The 18,354-nt window shown below is 42.6% G+C and overlaps 1 protein-coding gene across 6 annotated transcripts in view; it reads right to left on the reverse strand.

Moving 5' to 3' along the window:
- cep290 (centrosomal protein 290) overlaps window positions 1–18,354 on the reverse strand; it is a 91,338-nt gene that overhangs the window by 67,410 nt on the left and 5,574 nt on the right. For 5 of the 6 annotated variants that reach the window (XM_033038003.1, XM_033038005.1, XM_033038006.1 and 2 more), the window contains exons 1-5: window positions 6,310–6,439; window positions 5,241–5,401; window positions 3,536–3,636; window positions 2,918–3,005; window positions 1,750–1,841 (exon numbers count right to left, since the gene is read on the reverse strand). In XM_033038003.1, coding sequence (XP_032893894.1) covers window positions 1,750–1,841; window positions 2,918–3,005; window positions 3,536–3,636; window positions 5,241–5,401; window positions 6,310–6,317 — 450 coding nt within the window. In that variant the 5' untranslated portion in view covers window positions 6,318–6,439. Of the gene's footprint in view, window positions 1–1,749; window positions 1,842–2,917; window positions 3,006–3,535; window positions 3,637–5,240; window positions 5,403–6,308; window positions 6,483–8,851; window positions 8,976–10,352; window positions 10,476–10,585; window positions 10,676–11,733; window positions 11,917–13,084; window positions 13,238–13,648; window positions 13,703–16,112; window positions 16,257–17,691; window positions 17,739–18,354 lie in introns of those variants that run through there. The other variant, XM_033038007.1, reaches the window with a different exon arrangement.

The raw sequence follows: 18,354 nt of genomic DNA on the forward strand, positions 1-18,354 counted from the left end.
TTATTCGGTACGTTTCAATGAGGTCCCCCGTAATTCTTCTAAACTTTCCAGGCCCAGCGCCTTCAAACGCTCATCAATTATCAATGATTATTTAGGCTTAGCTCTACATTTCTATTTTTCTTGCATCAATCTGGACTAAGATTATGAGAAAAAACTTTCCAAGATAAATATCAGAGGCTGGCTCATTTTAGTAATACCAGCTCAACTGGTCCCAATTATGCTAGCTGATCATAATGTCTTCATGAATGGTGAGTTAGAGTTGTATAAGAAACAAATATCTTTGAAATAATTTTCTCATGTGAGCATATTGTTAGTTTTAATCATGTATCTGAACACTTGCGATGATTGACTTCCATCTCCAACTTTCCTTTCTTATTGCCTACTGATGAAACAAAATTTGAGAACAGGCTGGTGATTTGATCTCATTCCTTCACCATTGCTATTCTCTAATGAGAGAGCAGAACGGTTTCTATTCAATGACAACTGGATTTTATTTCGCACTCCTGGACGAAGCACCCAAGGTAGTGGTGCTTCAAAACAGTACTTTATAATCATAGGACGGCACAATGGCACAGCTGATACAGCTGCCATCTCACAGCGCCACACACCTGGGTACGATCCTGCCTTTGGATGCTGTCTGAGTGGAGTTTGTATGCTCGCCCTGCGACCGGATGCTCCGGTTTCCTCCCACATCACAAAGATGTGCGGATTTGTAGGTAAATTAGCCTCTGTAAATAGCCTTTAGTGTGTAGGGAGCAGATGAGAAAGTGGAATAACATAGAACTAGAGTGAACTGTGAACTCGCTGGGGGCCTGTTTCCATGCTGCGCCTTTTAATCAATCAATAAGGGCTGAAGATTGATTGAATTACCTGGGGAAATTGGAGAGAGATTCTTGACTTTTCTCTTCTCCAAAACGGACCTGAGATTTTCATGTCTTTCTTTGTCTCTCTCAGGAAATCACGTGGTTAGGAACTATGGCAAGTTTTTTAAAAAGTGATGGAACCAAAGATACAATTTGAATCCTACCAGGGCTGTCCGGGAGTTTAACCAGTGTAGTAAAGTCTGAAATTAAAAATCTGGTCTTGATGATGATAAAAACTATATTATTTAATAGTTGTGAAAATTTGAATGCTTCTAGTAATATCCTTCAGAGACGGAAATCTTTCACTTTACCAGTTTGGGTTATATATGACTTCACAGACCCAAACAGGAATGTGGTTATCTTTACATGACCACTGAAATGGGTGAGCAAGTTCATAGAGTAATACAGCATAGAAACAGGCCCTTAGGCCCAACTTGTTCCTGCCGACCAAAATGTCCCATCTACACTAATCCCACCTGCCTACATTTGGCCCATACTGCTCTAAGCCCGTCTGAAGAAGAGTCTCGACCCGAAACGTCACCCATTCCTTCTCTCCAGAGATGCTGCCCGTCCCGCAGAGTTACTCCAGCTTTTTGTGTCTATCTACTTGTCCAAATGTTTTTAAAACGTTGTGATGGTACCTGCCTTAACAACCTTCTCCGGCAGCTCGTTCCACATACCCACCACCCTTTGTATAAAAAATTATCCCTCAGGTTCCTATTAAATCTTTCTCCCTTCACCTTAAATCTATGTCCTCTGGTTGTTGATTCCCCTACTCCGGGTTAAAGGCTCTGTGCATCTACCGTATCTATTCTTCTCGTGATCTTATATACCTCTATATTAAAATAAAATTAATTAGAATTAAAATACCAACATAATGTATTACCTTGCTCTTTAAATCCGGGGTGGATTTACTTAACAGTTCTGTTGCTTTAGATGATGCCTCCTCATCGGTCAGTCGATTCAGCAATCCAAAATCTGAAAAATGTACATTACGATTTTATTTAACAGTATTTATAGTAACATTGCATTAGCTGATGGGTTGATTTGTGATAGGACACGGTTAGGTGGAGGGCAACAACCTACCGTAAAGATGAAACAAACTTCTCACAAGAGCAGGATTATTTCCCAATAAAACTGCAGTGTATGGCACACAGTCCCACATTAATTTTATGTACTAAATCAATCTTAGACATTTACAAACATAATTGAGAGGGGAATTACCAAATCATCCTCCTTTTGGCCTGGATAGAGTGGATGTGGACAGGATGTTTCCATTAGTGGGAGAGTCTAGGACCAGAGGGTACAGCCTCAGAATAAAAGGATGTATCTTTAGAAACGAGATGAGGAGAAATTTCTTTAATCAGAGGGTGGTGAATCTGTCAAATTCATTGCCACAGACGTCTGAGGAGGCCAAGTCAATGGATATTTTTAATGTGGAGATTGACAGATTCTTGATTAGTTAGGGCATCAGGGGTTATGGGGAGAAGGCAGTAGAACGGGGTTAAGAAGGAAAGATAGATCAGCCATAATTGAATCGCGGAGCAGACTGGATGGGCCGAATCCATGCCTTCTCCCCATAACCTCTGACACCCTTACTAATCAAGAATCTGTCAATCTCCCCCTTAAAAATATCCAGCCATCTGTGGATTTAATTTTAATTTTAGAGATACAGCGTGGAAACAGGCCCTTCGGCCCACTGAGTCCGTGCCGACCAGCGATCCCCACACATTTTACCACCTCTTCAGTTTCAAGCTCACCATAATATTCTTACAGACATTTCGGATGTATTGTATACATGCATAGTAGTCATTTTCTTTATACAAATTGCCAGGTACTTGATTCTTTCTCTAGCTGCAGTTTAAAATCTTCGATCATTTGAGCATTGACTTGGCCTCCTCTGCCGTCTGTGGCAATGAATTACAATTCCATTTACATGTTCCTAATTTGAAAATGACTGCTTTATATTGATTCTGCTTTTTTGTTTAGACAATAATTCTCCAATGACTAAAGAAGTTGATAATGTACCATTTAGAAACTAAAACAAGCCTTACCTTCAAAACCTGTCTGCTTGCCTCTGTCACGAGCAATCTGGCGAATCTGCCTTTTCAACACGAGTCTTTCTTCCTCCAAGCGTTCAATCTGAAATTGGGAGTGTTATAAAGTTTAGTTATAAAGTTATAAAGTGTTATACAGCAGAAACAGGACCTTTGGCCCACCAGGTCCATGCCAACCAGTGATCACCCCTTACACTAGCACTATCCTACACACTAGTGACAATTTACAATCTTTACCAAAGCCAATTAACGTACAAACCTGTACATCTTTGAAGTGTAGGAAGAAACCGGAGCACCTGCGGTCAAGGGGAGAACATATAGGCAGCACCCACAGTCAGGATCGAACCCGGGTCTCTGGCTCTGTAAGGCAGCAACTCTACCATTGCACCACTGTTTCGCCCTGTGGGAGGAAACCGGAGCCTCCAGGGAGAACCCATGCGGTCAAAGGGGGAACGTACAGATAGCACCCTTAGTCAGCTTCAAACCCAGGTCTATAGCGCTATAAGGAAGCAACTCTACCGCTATGCCACTGTGCTGCCTCAAAGGTTTGGATATAAATGAAATAAATATGTTGAAACCAACGAACAAAAGGCAGGCTAGCATAAGGTAACCAACCTCTTTTAGCAAGATCTGGTTCTCGGCTTGAAACTGCTGCCGTTTTATGGTCTTCCTCTCCTTAAACTCAGACAAGTCAATTAATTCCTTTGCTTCAAGGCCTAAAAACAAATCATTTTCCATTAGAATGGGGAAATCAAAACTTTCATACCAATGTTCTTCAGCAACAGAAGCAATTTTGAGAAATAACACAGAATATTCTTCGCCGTTTAAATTAGATCGAGTGACAATATTAAATGTTGTGGCATTGAATATTTAATTGTATACTTGCATTCTACTTTTAGTGTAAACCATTGCAAAACATGTCAAACCTTTTTTTTTGCCCACTTTACTTAAGTAATATCTGAAGAATTAGGGGGGAAAAAAAACATTAAACTTGATTTCCGTGACATTAATTGTGGTCCTGGAAGATCAACATGGGTACGACATAGCTGCTGCAAAGATTGGCGATTGCAAGCCACAACTATGTTAATACTAGAATGTGTTTACTTGGAATTGCCAACACAGTGCACTTTGGGGCAGCACTGTAACGCAGCTGGTAGAGCCGCTGCCTCACAACGCCAAAGAAACTGGGTTCAGACCTGATCCCGGGTGCAGCCTGTGTGGGGTTTGCATAGCTTGCCAGTGAATGTGTGGGTTTCCTCCGGGTGCCCTGGTTTCCTCCCACATCCTGTCGACGTGCGGGTTTGTAGATTGTTTGGCAGCTATAAATTGTCCCCAGTATGTCGGGAGAGGATGTGAAAGTGGGATTTCACACAGCATTGGTGGTTTAAAGCGCTAGTCTCCCTGTGACCACATGGGCTTCTTCTGGGTGCTCCGGTTTCCTACCATAGCCCAAAGATGTACAGGTTTGTTGGTTAATTGGCCCTCTATAAATTACCCCGAGTGTGTAGGGAGTGGATGAGAAAGTGGGTTAACATAGAATTAGATTGAACGGTTGATTGACGGTCGGCATAGACTCGATGGGCTGAAGTGCCTGTTTCCATGCTGTATATCGATAAACTGGTTGCAAAGAAATATTCAAAACTGATTTTAAATCATGGCCAAATATTGTGATAAGTACGTGTTTGTGTGCAGGAAATCCAGCAATTATAATGAAAGCAGATGTTTATATTAAGTTACGAATGCTCTGCTATTGAATTGTGTTGATGTGTTAAGATGGCAGTTTTTTTGTTTTGATAGGAAAGGTTAAGAGAGATATGGTTCAATGCAAACAAGAGGGACTAGCGTAGATGGGCATCTTGGCCAGCATAGACAAGTTGGGCCGGAGGGCCATTCGTATAACTGTGTATGAGCATTATCAGGTGTTAAATGGGAATTATTTGTTAAATGACTACTATTTCCTTTTCATGTCCAACACAATTTATAACGCCAAATAACCTAAAAACCCACACGTCTTTGGGATGTTGGGGGAAACTAGGCAAGACGGAGGAAACCCACACATTCACAGGCAAACTCCGCACACACTGCATCCAAGATCAAATTCGAACCCGGGTCTTTAGAATTGAGAGGCAACAGCTCTACCAGCTGCGCTACAGTGCCCACCCGAAGTACACTGTGTTGGCAATTCCAAGTAAACGATCCTTACGTTTTGCAAATCAGGCGCCCAATTAGTAGTGCACCGACAATTTCCCGTTAGTAATAGAGCAAAAGTAAAGGGGGATGCTCAACCCCAATGCTCACCCCCAACAAAATGGTTACGTACCCAACTGTTCCCGCAAGCTATCGTTTTCATCCAAAAGATCATTCATCTTCAATTCAAGATAATTGATGTCTTTCGTCATTTCTTCAATCTGACGATCTCGAACTTTGATACTGTTTTTGCATTCTTTGATCTCCGCAACAGCATTTTCCAATCCATATACCCTAATACAGGATTAGAGTTGTCAGTTTAACAATTCTCTCGCCCATTTCCCTTTCAGCTCAGCCTGGAAATTCAGAACAGGTGAATTTGCCCAATAGATAGAGATTAACTGAAATGCTGTAGATTGCATAGAACAGTACAGGAACAGGCCCTTTGTCCCACAATGTTTGTGCCAAACTAGATGCAGAGTTAAACTACTCTCTTCTGCCTGCACGTGATCCATATCTTTCCAATCCCTGCATATTGACGTGCTTATTGACGACAATAAAGGCTATCTATCTATCTATCTATCTATCTATCTATCTATCTATCTATCTATCTATCTATCTATCTATCTATCTATCTATCTATCTATCTATCTATCTATCTATCTATCTATCTATCTATCTATCTATCTATCTATCTATCTATCTATCTATCTATCTATCTATCTATCTATCTATCTATCTATCTATCTATCTATCTATCTATCTATCTATCTATCTATCTATCTATCTATCTATCTATCTATCTATCTATCTATCTATCTATCTATCTATCTATCTATCTATCTATCTATCTATCTATCTATCTATCTATCTATCTATCTATCTATCTATCTATCTATCTATCTATCTATCTATCTATCTATCTATCTATCTATCCTAAAAACCTCTTAACCATTACTATCATATCAGCCTCCACCACCATCACTTCTGGCAGCATGTTCCAGGCACCCACCACTCCATGTAAAAAAAAAAAAACTTGCCGGGCATGTCTTCTTTAAACTGTTCCCCTCTCACTTTAAATCTACATCCTCTGGACTTTGACATATCTACCCTGGAAAAAAGATTCTGACTGCATATCCTATTTTCTAATATTTTAACCATGAAATTAAAACACAATGTTTTGGGTAATAATAAAGACTTACAGATTCATATGTCCTGAGACGAATCAGCATTTCCCCCAGTTCCTTGTCTTTGTCTTTGGCATCTTTCTCTGCAAGCTCTGCAATTCGATTTGCTTCAAGGGCAGATTGGTCTGATGTCTTTAGCCTTTCCTGGAGTGCCCCGATTCTGGATTGCTGATTAAGTACTGGAAAATCTTGAAGAAACCATAAATGTATTACATTGCCAAATTGCTGCACGCTCACTAAGATATATATATCTATATATGTGTATGTTTATCTATCTTCTATTATTATATTACTAAAAGTCTGTTCTTGACCGGTTTTGGCGATCTGTGCTGCGATTTCCGAGAGAACGCCGCCACCTACGGTCGTCATTTTTGGCCACCTCGCTCAGAGCCCCCCCTCCGCCGCATGTGTGCCGAGGATTTTTCCAGTCGGTGAAAAATGACAGAGATATTAATGATTTTACAAAATTCCCCATTCTCTCTGCTGCCCCCGCTGGCGGCAGGGGGGATGGATTATAAAACCAGGAAGTGGTGTGCCTCAATTAGTCTGCAAGCTGGAGGAAGGCAGAGGGTCACGTTTCTCTGAGCTGTGAATAACACTGAACACATGTTCACACAACTGTGAGTAAGTACCCTTAATGTGGTTTGAAAATGAAAATATGGTTAAAGTAAAAAAGCACTGCCTGCAAATGGTTGTTTGGGGGGTTTGGGTTGAAATAAAAAGGCACTCTCTCTCCTCCCCCCCTCTCCTCTCCCCCCCCCCCCCCTCCTCTCCCCCCCCCCTCTCCTCTCCCCCCCTCTCCTCTCCCCCCCTCTCCTCTCCTCTCCCCCCCCTCTCCTCTCCCCCCCCCTCTCCTCTCCCCCCCCCTCTCCTCTCCCCCCCCCTCTCATCTCCCCCCCCTCTCCTCTCTCCTCTCCCCCCTCTCATCTCCCCCCTCTCCTCTCCCCTCTCCTCTCCCCCCCCTCTCCTCTCCCCCCCCTCTCCTCTCCCCCCCCTCTCCTCCCCTCTCCTCTCCCCCCCCTCTCCTCTCCCCCCCCCCTCTCCTCTCCCCCCCCTCTCCTCTCCCCCCCTCTCCTCTCCCCCCCCTCTCCTCTCCCCCCCCTCTCCTCTCCCCCCCCCATCTCCTCTCCCCCCCCCTCTCCTCTCCCCCCCCCTCTCCTCTCCCCCCCTCTCCTCTCCCCCCCCTCTCCTCTCCCCCCCCCCTCTCCTCTCCCCCCCCCTCTCCTCTCCCCCTCTCATCCCCAACCCTCTCCTCTGCCCGCCTCTCCTCACCCCGCTCTCCTCTCCCCCTCTCCTCTCCCCCCCCCTCCTCTCCCCCCCTCCTCCTCTCCACCCCCCTCCTCCTCTCCCCCCCCCTCCCTCCTCCTTTTCTCCCACTCCTCCCCTCCATCCCCTCCCCCACCGTCCCTCCCCTAAACCCCTTCCCCTCCACAACACCCATAACCCCCTTCCCTCCACCCTCCCTGCTCCCACCTCTCCCCCTCCCCTCCCCTCTCCCCCCCTCCCCCCCTCCCTCTCCTCCCCTCCACCCCCACCTTTCCCCTCTCACCCACCCTCCCTCTTCTCCTCCTCGCCACCCCCTCTCCCTCTTGCCCCTCTCTGTGTGTCTCTGCCCCTTCTCTCTCTGCCCTCACTCTCTATCCCCCCCCCCTCTCTAGATGTGACTGCAACTTGGGGGCTATGCATCAGTAGATAGGATAGGGTGGTTATGGGGTAAAAGGAGCAAATTAATAATATTAATATAATATCAAGGGGGGTAATTAGCGTGAGTGCGGGGATAGTTAGTGTGTGTGACGCTGCATGCCGCCTCCCCCCCCCCCACAACCGCACGTTGGGGGAACAGACCAAGTAGCATTCTTCTCACAGAAACATTGATATATATTTCTTTTAAATTCTATACCAGAAATAGTTGTTTTTTTTAAGTTCATATTTCATTTGAGATGCTGCTTCCAATGTCTTGTAAAGTCAAACTTTCAAATCGTTTTGTTCTTATGAATCATCCAGGCTTTATCCACTTAAATCACAAGATTTTCCAAAATATACACACGAACACTTAACACACAAGTAAAATTCCACAGTCAATGGAACCTTGATTGTAATTTGTTCCTATACCTTCCACCGTGTCCTCAATTTCTCGCAGGCTCCTTGTAGCAATCCAATTTATGATGCGTTTCCTTCTAGCTCCTCTTTGAACCTCGGACTATCACATCTCTAATCTTGCTTTTAACAAGTCAGTGATTCACATGTTCATAAATTACAGGAGCAGAATTAGGCTATTTAGCCCACCAAGTCTACTCTGCCATTCAATCATGGCTGATCTATCTTTTCCTCTCAACTCCATTCCCCTGCCTTCTCCCCGTAACCCCGACACCATACTAATCAAGAATCTCTCAATCTCCGCTTTAAAAATATCTACTGACTTGGTCTCCACAGCCATCTGTCGATTTATCGCCTTTTCAGATTCAACCTCAACATAATATTCTTACAGACATTTTGGATGTATTGTATACATGCATATTAGTTACTTGCTTCATAAGATATATAAAATAACAAGTACTTGATTCTTTCTCTAGCTGCAATTTTAAATCTTCGATGATTTGAACATTGGTATTCATCTCAATGGTGTATTGTTCAATTTGCTCCAACAGAATCTTAATTTGGTTATCTCGTTCTTGCAGAGCCTGTAAGGAAACATTTGTATATTCACTTAAAAAGGGATTAAAAAAAATTTAGATAAAGTCCGCCCCAAGTTACGAACGGGTTCCATTTTTACAGACATCCACTAGTTAATTTTATTAAGTTAGAAAATAGGCAAAGATCACTCATTACAGTCACCATACTTCCAGCGTATTGTAATGAAATATCTATTGAGAAATAATTATTAGGGTCAGATTTCAGGCAGACTGAATTTTCTATGAGGTAATACCTTTCATGAAGCACTAGAGGATTATTACAATCAGAAAAAAAATATTTTTTGTGTATTTTATTTACACAAAATAGGTAGGTATTGGGTAAACGTAGAGTCTTTTGTCCAGAGTGGGGTTTAATGGGAACCTGAAGGGCAACTTTTTTTTTTACACAAACGTTGGTGGGTGTATGGAATGAGCTGCCAGAGGAGGTATCGCAACGCTGAAGAAACATTTAGACAGGTGCATAGATAGGATAGGTTTAGAGGGATATGGACCAAAAGCAGGCAGGTGGGACTAGTTTAGATGGGACATGTTAATCAGCATGGGCATGTTGGGCTGAAGGGCCTGTTTCCAAGCTGTATGACTTAATGACTCTAGGCACCCAAGAGAATATTTTCTTAATGCAGACAATATTATGAGAGCTAATAACAGTTATAGTGCAGGTAGTTCTGCTATATTATGACTGTTGTATTCTGAAGAAATCTCGCCATATGAAAATGGCATTATAAAAACAATTGTGTCTATGGGGGAAAAGGGTTTTAAAAGCTCCAGAGTCTCTGACTAGCCATAACAAAGTTATTTTTCCCAGCAGGATTTAAAAAAAAAGGATAGCAATAAGTTTATTTTCAGTCGCAAACTAAAATTACCAAATGCTGCATGTTACGATGTTTAACAGAGTATCATTGCAATAACTGCTTGTCAATTTTCAGTTGTCACCCGCAGTTAAAGTAGAAAACTACGTTCCTGTGAACAATGGTGTTAGATTGCTGCACGAAGGTTGCATGGAAGCAGTTTTTTTTTCTAAACCATTTTTCTACCCAAGACAGACTTTTTTCTGAGATTCTCTAGGAAAGAAAGGCTTCAAGAAAAAAAGTAGTTATTTTTTAAATGACCAGTCCACAAAGTGAAAGGAGAATACTTACTATTAAAAGTTCTTCTATGATCTAATGATGATCATGAAAAAATGAAAGCAATGGGGAAAGGATGAAGATAAATGTGTTTACAAAGAGGTTGTGGGAATAATGAATAGTTTACTTCTGTACAAATACATAATACATCTGATAACGAAGGTAAAACATGACACGAATAAAGAATATGAACTTCTAAAATGTCAACAGGACGGAATTCGAGTCTGATCGTCTAGTTTACCTGCTGGAGTTTAACGATGCTGCTTTTGTCACTGTCTAACTCAGCAAATACCAGTTTAGATCGTAATTCTTGCATCTTGGCCTGATATTCTCTGATTTCGTTATCCTTCGCAGTCAAAACTTTCTGTAAGAGCGATTAAAACAAATCTTAGAAATTAGCATTATTTATTTTTAGCTTAATCTTGAAATTGGTAGCAACAAATACAACATTTCTGAGTATGGTATGAAATTCACCTTCCACTCCTCAATCTTTGTGTTTACTGCCATCATTACAGGATCCTCCTCTTCTGTTACGGCTTTGAGCTGGTCTGAAAGATCTTGCACCTGATAAGACAGATGGCATGATATTGCTAGCACAGTTGAATTTCACAAAGCTGTGCTCAAGGTGAACAAGGTTTCTCACTTAACATTACTCCATGGAAGGAAAATCCAAGAAACCAAAGCAGTCTTCCTAGAACAGGACTCAGAGGCTTTTAGATAAGCACGTGGATATGGTGGGATATGGATCATATGCAGACAGATGCAATTAGTTTATTTTGGCACTATTTTCAGCTGAAGGTCCTGTTCCTATGCTTTACTGTTCTTTGTTCTTGGACTTTTTTCCCTTTCAATAAAAAAAAAAACACGTCCTACTCAAATAAACATACATTTGCTTGTGTGATTGGTGACTGTTTATGATTCCTGTTTCAAGTTTTACATAATCATGCTTTACAAAATCTGGAATCTCACATTCTGCTGAATTTCTAAGTATTAGTTTTAATTCACTTTTACCTAATTCATTTTTTTTTTTCCTATACCCCTTCTGCAAATTTGGAATTTGTCTTAATGTTCGTGTTTATGTCCCACAGGAGTATCACAAGCAGAGTGTGGGGGAAGAAATTAGTCTAGTCATGATAAACTGACAGTACTATGAGGTTAATGGAACCAAATTTCAGAAGCATAATTCAATGTGCATATCGCACATTTAGCACATGCAAATCAGAACAAATTTATTCCTCAAATAAACAAAGAACTGGTCTGTATCATGTAGAGGATATGCTGCCATTGAATTCCCAAGCAGGGTGAAGATTGCAGAGATCAGAGAGTGAACATCAAACACAGATGATAGCCCCACTTGTAATTCCAAAATCACGGGGAAAGTCCTCTGGCATCACAGGGGAGGGTTATGTAATGACCTAAAATTGGAGAATTCAATGTTCATACCATTGGGCTGTAAGCTACCCAAGTGGTGCTGTTCCTCTAGTTTGCGTGGGGCCTCACTCTGGCAATGGAGGAGGCCCAGGACAGAAAGGTCATTGTGGAAACGGGAAGGGGGAGATAGAATGGTTGGTGACAGGGAGATACAGTTAGATCCGGTCACTGGGAGTCACACAGGGCCTTGCCTGAAATAACAGCTGATCCTTTTCCCGTTTAAACTGATCCACGGTCTTGTCAGTTTGCTGGACAATCAGCTTCATTCTGTTATACTCATCAGTCATCTGCTCCATCTCTTGCGCGGACTCTTTCAAATTCTTCTGCATCTGTTTGTTCTGTACCTCCAGCTTTTCATTGGCTTCCGACAAATTCTGGAGAGTGCAGATAGGAAAATACCCCATTGATTAATACAGTTAATCAGCAGAATGCACTTCTTAACCCACTTAATGGAGAATACTGTGTGTAATAGGAAGGCGTCATTTATTGAACAACTTGTCGATATTATTGTTGGGACATGTTGGTCGGCGTGGGCAAAGAGCCTGTTTCCACTCTAGACCCACGGAAAATAAGAAAAATACCTGTAACTTTTCAATATTTAAATTTATACTGGCGAAAAGGAAGGGCCAGATGTGTATTATTACTTAAGAAATATGTTCTCTCAGTGGCCCCTCCCCAAGTCGGGTCCCTCTTTGTTCTCAATGCCCCCTCCCCTCCCCTCCCCCCCACACACCGGCTCCCTAGTTGTTCTCTCGGCGGCACGTCCTTGACCCACTGTTGGGTCTCACGCAGCCTGTTCTCAACCGGCTGACAGCCGGCACTCACTCGGGCAAAGGCTCCCCGAGGGTCCACCACTCTCACCGACGTCCCTGCTCGCTCACATGGGATGATGAGGCCTTTTCAATATCACTGATTCGTTTTACAATCCTGTGATTTGGCAAGCTGTTTTGGAAGGCAGCAATGTACAGGGATCGGTTAGAATCGTGCCCTGTGAGGCCTGAGGTGACAATTTAGTCTTCCGACTTTAGAGATACAGCGTGGAAACAGGCCCTTTGGCCCACCGGGTCCACGCTGACCATCGCTCACCGTGTACATTAGTACTATCCTACACTCGGGACAATTTACAAAAGCCAATTAGCCTGCAAACCGGTACGTCTTTGGAGTGTGGAAGGAAACCAGAGCACCCGGAGAACACCCACGTTGTCACAGGGAGAACGCACAAACTCCATACAGACAGCACCCATAGGCGGGATCGAACCCGGTTCTCTGGCGTGTTAGGCAGAAACACTACTGCTGCGTCACTGGGCCGCCCTAAAATATCTCGTCTTGAAGGATAAGTTTATGTTATAGGTGCCGAATTAGGCCATTCAGCCCATCAAGTCTACTCCGCCATTCGATCATCCCCATCAACACCGTTCTCCTGCCTTCTCCCCATAATCCCTGGATGTGCTTTTTTTTTTGGATGTGCTGTTATCCCAAAAAAAAGGAACATTTATCCTTAGTAGTAAAATACCAAAGAATGGTTAAAAATACATCAAGTACCTGGATTTCATCCAGATAGTGAGCAAGCTCCATGTTCTTCTTGGAGATCTGGATTCTGTAGTCTGATTCATCACCCCTCCTGTTGAGCAGAGTCTCACGCTGAGAATCAATTTGCTTCTGATAATCAACAATATCTTGGCGCAGTTGGTCATTCTGCAAAAGGAGTTAGCGATACAGAAACTTCAGAATGAACCCGACAATTAAAGTCTGCAAAGAAAAAATCCTGAAGACTAACTACATGATTCAAGGGCATGGAGACATTAATTACTTAACTCATCAACTGGGTCAGGCGCTTACCTTTCTTTTAAGTCCCTTTTTCTTTGACAAAGAAAAATGAATGATGTGAATGGGAGAAAGAAAAGGCTAAGATACTGCAAGTTAGCGAGAGCAAATGTTTCAGTGAGAAGAATGCTACTTTGACAGGCAGCAAAATTAGATAAACAGAACTGGAGATGCAATGAAATGAAAGAAAATGCTTTGTTGCCAGTAAAAAACCTTTTTTTAACCTTTATGCAATTTTGAATGCTAATCACTAATCAGATATTCTCAGTTGTCATCACTGACCTCTCTTCTCAGCTTGTTGTTTTCATTTTCTGTCTCCTTGATTCGAATTCCCACCTGAGAAGTGGAATAAAAAGTAACTAGTGATATAAATAATAATTATACTACTTAAACATTTTAAAAAAAGTACATTAACCAGTATTATGAGACCATCGTATCAATAAGTGTTGCTCTGTGCAATTACAAGAAAGCATCGTTCAGCTGGATAAATAACAGTGCAATGATAATTTGCACAAGAAGGGTGACTGAATACAGCTTTACAGCCATCCTTCGCTTAACCGCAAATGTGCCTTTATGCATTCAATTATGATTCGAGTTTCACTGTACTTCAATTGGTATACGTGACAATAAACCGACCTTTGAAGTAATTTTTAAAAATGCTGGATTACTTGAAGTCAGGCAGCATCTGTGGAGATTAACAGTTCTTCCTTCTACAGATGCCTCCTGACCTGCGGAGAACTTTCAGAACATTTATTACGTGTTACAATCTTGTGTCATTCTGCTGCTTTGAATCGATTGTATTTATTGTTGCATTTATCATGACTGCGCGCATACTGTTTACTCTTATTTTTTTGAGATACACCGTGGAAACAGGCTCTTCGGCCCACCGAGTCCGCGTTGACCAGATCACCCCGTGCACTAGTTTGAGCCTACACACTTGGGACAATTTTCAGAAGTCAATGAAACAACAAACGCGTATGTCTCTGTAAACCCCTAGTCGGATCTCAGGCACTGTGAGGCAGCAGCAGCAGCTCCGGGGTGCTCCGGTTTCCTCCCACATTCCAAAGACATGTGGGTTTGTAGATTATTTGGTTGCTATAAATTTCCCCTAGTGTGTAGTGGAGTGGATGCAATAGGAGGACAACATAGAACGGTACAACAGGCAGTGAAGAAAGCTAATAATTATGGCCTCCATAACAAGAGGAGTCGAGTATAGGAGCAAAGAGGTCCTTCTGCAGTTGTACAGGGCCCTGGTGAGACCACACCTGGAATATTGTGTGCAGTTTTGGTCTCCTAATTTGAGGAAGGACATTCTTGCTATTGAGGGAGTGCAGCATAGGTTCACGGGGTTAATTCCCAGGATGGTAGGACTGTCTTATGATGAAAGAATGGAGCGACTGGGCTTGTATTCACTGGAATTTAAAAGGATGAGAGGGTATCTTATAGACACATATAAAATTATTAAGGGATTGGACACACTAAATGCAGGAAACATGTTCCCGATGTTGGGGGAAGTCCAGAATCAGGGCCACAGTTTAAGAATAAGGGGTAGGCCATTTAGGACTGAGATGAGGAAAATCTTTTTCACACAGAGAGTTGTGAATTTGTAGAATTCCCTGCCTCAGAGGGCAGTGGAGGTCAATTCACTGGATGCATTCAAAAGAAAGTTAGATAGAGCTCTTAGGGCTAGCGGACTCAAGGGGTATGGGGAGAAGGTGGGAACGGGGTACTGATTGTGGATGATCAGCCATGATCACATTTAATGGCTGTGCTGGTTTGAAGGGCCGATTGGCCTGCTCCTGCACCTATTGTCTATGTCTCTATGTAACTAGTGTGAACGGGTGATCAATGGTCGGCATGGACTCAGTGGGCCAAAGGACCCGTTTCTGTATTGCATCTTTCAATCAGCGAGTCAGGCAACATCTCTGGAGAAAAGGAATAGGTGATGTTTCAGGTTGAGACCGATCTTCAGTCTGAGAGTCAGGGGAACAGGAACTGAGAGAGTTAAAGGTACATAGGACAGGTAAATGAAAGACATGCAAAAAACAATGATGATCAAGGAAAGCTAGAGCCCACAATGGTCCATTGTTGGCTGTGAGGTAGGTGATAACGAGTTATATAAACAGTGAAACTCAACAGGACAGTGAACTAGTACGACGACTAGGGTGGGGGAGGGACGGAGAGAGGGGAGGCAAGGGAAGGCAATATGAGGTGCTGTTCCTCCAATTTGCGTTTGGCCTCACCCTGACAATGAAGGAGGCCCAGGACACAAAGGTCAGTCTGGGAACGGGAAGGGGAGTTTAAGTGTTTGGCAACTGGGAGATCACGCAGGCCAAGGTGGGGTATTGATTGTGGATGATCAGCCATGATCACATTGAATGGATCGAAGGCCCAATTGGCCTACTCCTGCACCTATTTTCTATGTATCTAAGGCAGCACAACCTCCAACCAAGCTCCAAGCGACATAGACTAGGGGGCATTGTTTTTTCATTTCACTTTTATTATTTGTTTGTTTTGGAATTTCAGGTTTTGTTGTTGTTTATAATGGCGTTTTACGTTTAAGTGCTACTCCCAATAAAATGTAAGCCAATTTCAAAACGAATGTGCAAGCAAAACATGAAGTGCTGGAGGAAATCAGCTGGATAGGCAATATCTATGGAGGGAAATGGACAGCCGATGTTTTCGGCCGGGAGCTCTCTTCAGCATGTACAAGCTGTTTGATTCCAGAGTTGTTTCAATTCCTTACTTGCTCAACGAGTTTCTTTTCCTTGTTCAGCTCCTTTTCCATTTCAGAAACTTCTCGGTCCTTGAACTGGAGCTGGTTTTCCAGTTGGCGAAGTTCTTCTCGCAAGAACCTAGTATCATGTCCCCCAACACTCACTCGAGCCATCTGGAGTAAAAGAAAATGGAGCACCACTCACCCTCTGAATTCACACATATTTTGAGTTACTCCTCAAAGTGCTGGAGTATCTCAGCGGATCAGGCAGCACCTGCGGAGGGAATGAATAGGGCCACTTTTCAAGTCGGGACCCTTCTTCCGACAGAAGGGAAGGGACGGAGAGATAATCTCCCATTCATGATAACTAACGTGGCCCAAGTAAGGCTCCCGGCACCACCTTGTCCAGTGCAGCAATAACCAATGCCCTTGCTGATGATTCCTGCATTCAGAGATCGAGAGCAAAATGGGAGGTCGGGGGCTCATGGTGGCCGTGTGGCAGGGTGAGGAAGCCCTTTCCCTTTCTAACTGAGATTCCCACAACCCTGCCTACTCGGAGTTCAGGGAGAAAGGACATCGACCTTAAACATCAACTCCGTTTCTCCTTCCAAAGACACAAACCTGCCTAACGTGCTGAGTGTTATTTTTAACAGCTGAAATGTGTTTTTGTTACTGCAAGCTATAAATACTAAAGGCTGTTTGTTACATTGTTCAGAAGAATTAAGTGTCGATTGAAGAGATTACTTGTCAATTTCAATGACCTCCACAGTGTAACTAGTAGCCTGTGCTCTTAAAGAGACAGTCCGCTATAACCAAAATTCATTATAAAGTAGTCCATAATAATGAGGGTTTACTGTATAGTCTGTCATACACTGGATAAATCACAGACTAAAGACCAAATTTTGGAAAAGAAAGGTTGGTGTCAATTTCAAGCTCCAAGTTAGGAAAGAAAGATTTAATAGTTGACTTTAATTTTCCTTCTGACATTAAATTGTGCATGCCTTTTGTATATATTTAAAGTAGTTGAGAAAGACCCTTCACTAAGTGTGGCATCTTCTCTTGCAAACACAAGAGGATGCAACACCTGCCATTTCATAATCAAGCATCAGAACCATGTAAAATAAGCCATTTGCTGCTTTTAGTTTAGTATATTGTATATGGTGCTCATGATGTTTGTCTCCCCTGTATTAAGGAAGCTAATTCAGCTGCTATTTTTACTCTATTTCTAACCCCTTGTTCCTTGGCTACGTACTCGATACCTTGAAGCTCAGCTTACGTTTAAGGAGCAGAACTTTATCTTCCTTTATAACCTCTGGGACACAACATTTACTTCGAAAATTTAGTATCATAACCACTCTTTTTCTTTTGGACAGTATCTAGTATGACTGATTTTAATATTGCCAAAAACATCTCCTTCAGATGCCATTTTTGTTACTTTACTGTCCTTTTACCATCGGCCGATAAAATACATTAGGCTCAGTTAGGTGGTTCCCGACTAAGTGGGGTGAAGAGGGGTGAAGAGTAGTTTGTGCAGAGTCTAATCACAGGCACAGAACCCTCAGTTATCACTGTGTAAAAGTAATTTAAAAAATTAGAATGTTGCACTCACCTCCAGTTCATTTTCGAGTTTTAAAACTTTTGCTTTCAGCTGGTTTTCTGTAGAAAAGAAACAGATAACAAATACTTGCTTCAACTGTTAATTGGAGTTATACAGCGTGGATACAGGCCCTTCGGTCCAACTTGCCCACACCAACCAACATGCCCCATCTACACTGGTCCCACCTGCCTACGTTAGGCTCATATCCCTCTAAACCAATCCTATCCATGTACCTGGCTAAATGTTTTTTAGACGCTGTGATAGTACAGAATAGTGTCAAAACAAAACAAACCCTTTGGCCCAACTTGTCCATGCTGACCAAGTTACCTAACCGAGCTAGTCCCACGTACCTGGGGCTGCCCCATATTCATCCAAACATTTCCTATCCATGTATCTGTCCAAGTCTCTTTTAAATTCTTTAATTGCACCCACCTCGACAAACTTCTTCTGCAGCTCATTCTATATGTGCACCACGCTCTGTGCGGAAAGGTTGCCACTTGGGTCTCTTTTAAATATTTCCCCTCTCACCTTAAAACTTTGGCTTCTAGTGTTGGATTCTGCATCTCTGGGGAAAAATGGCACTTAATCCAGCCTCTCCTTATAACTCAAACCTTCCAGAAATGGTAATGTCCTTACCCCTTTCTAGTTTAATAATGACATCCTTCCAAGAGTAGA

Source organism: Amblyraja radiata, chromosome 19 (assembly GCF_010909765.2).
Source record: "Amblyraja radiata isolate CabotCenter1 chromosome 19, sAmbRad1.1.pri, whole genome shotgun sequence".
In the NCBI taxonomy this organism is placed as follows: Eukaryota; Metazoa; Chordata; class Chondrichthyes; order Rajiformes; family Rajidae; genus Amblyraja; species Amblyraja radiata.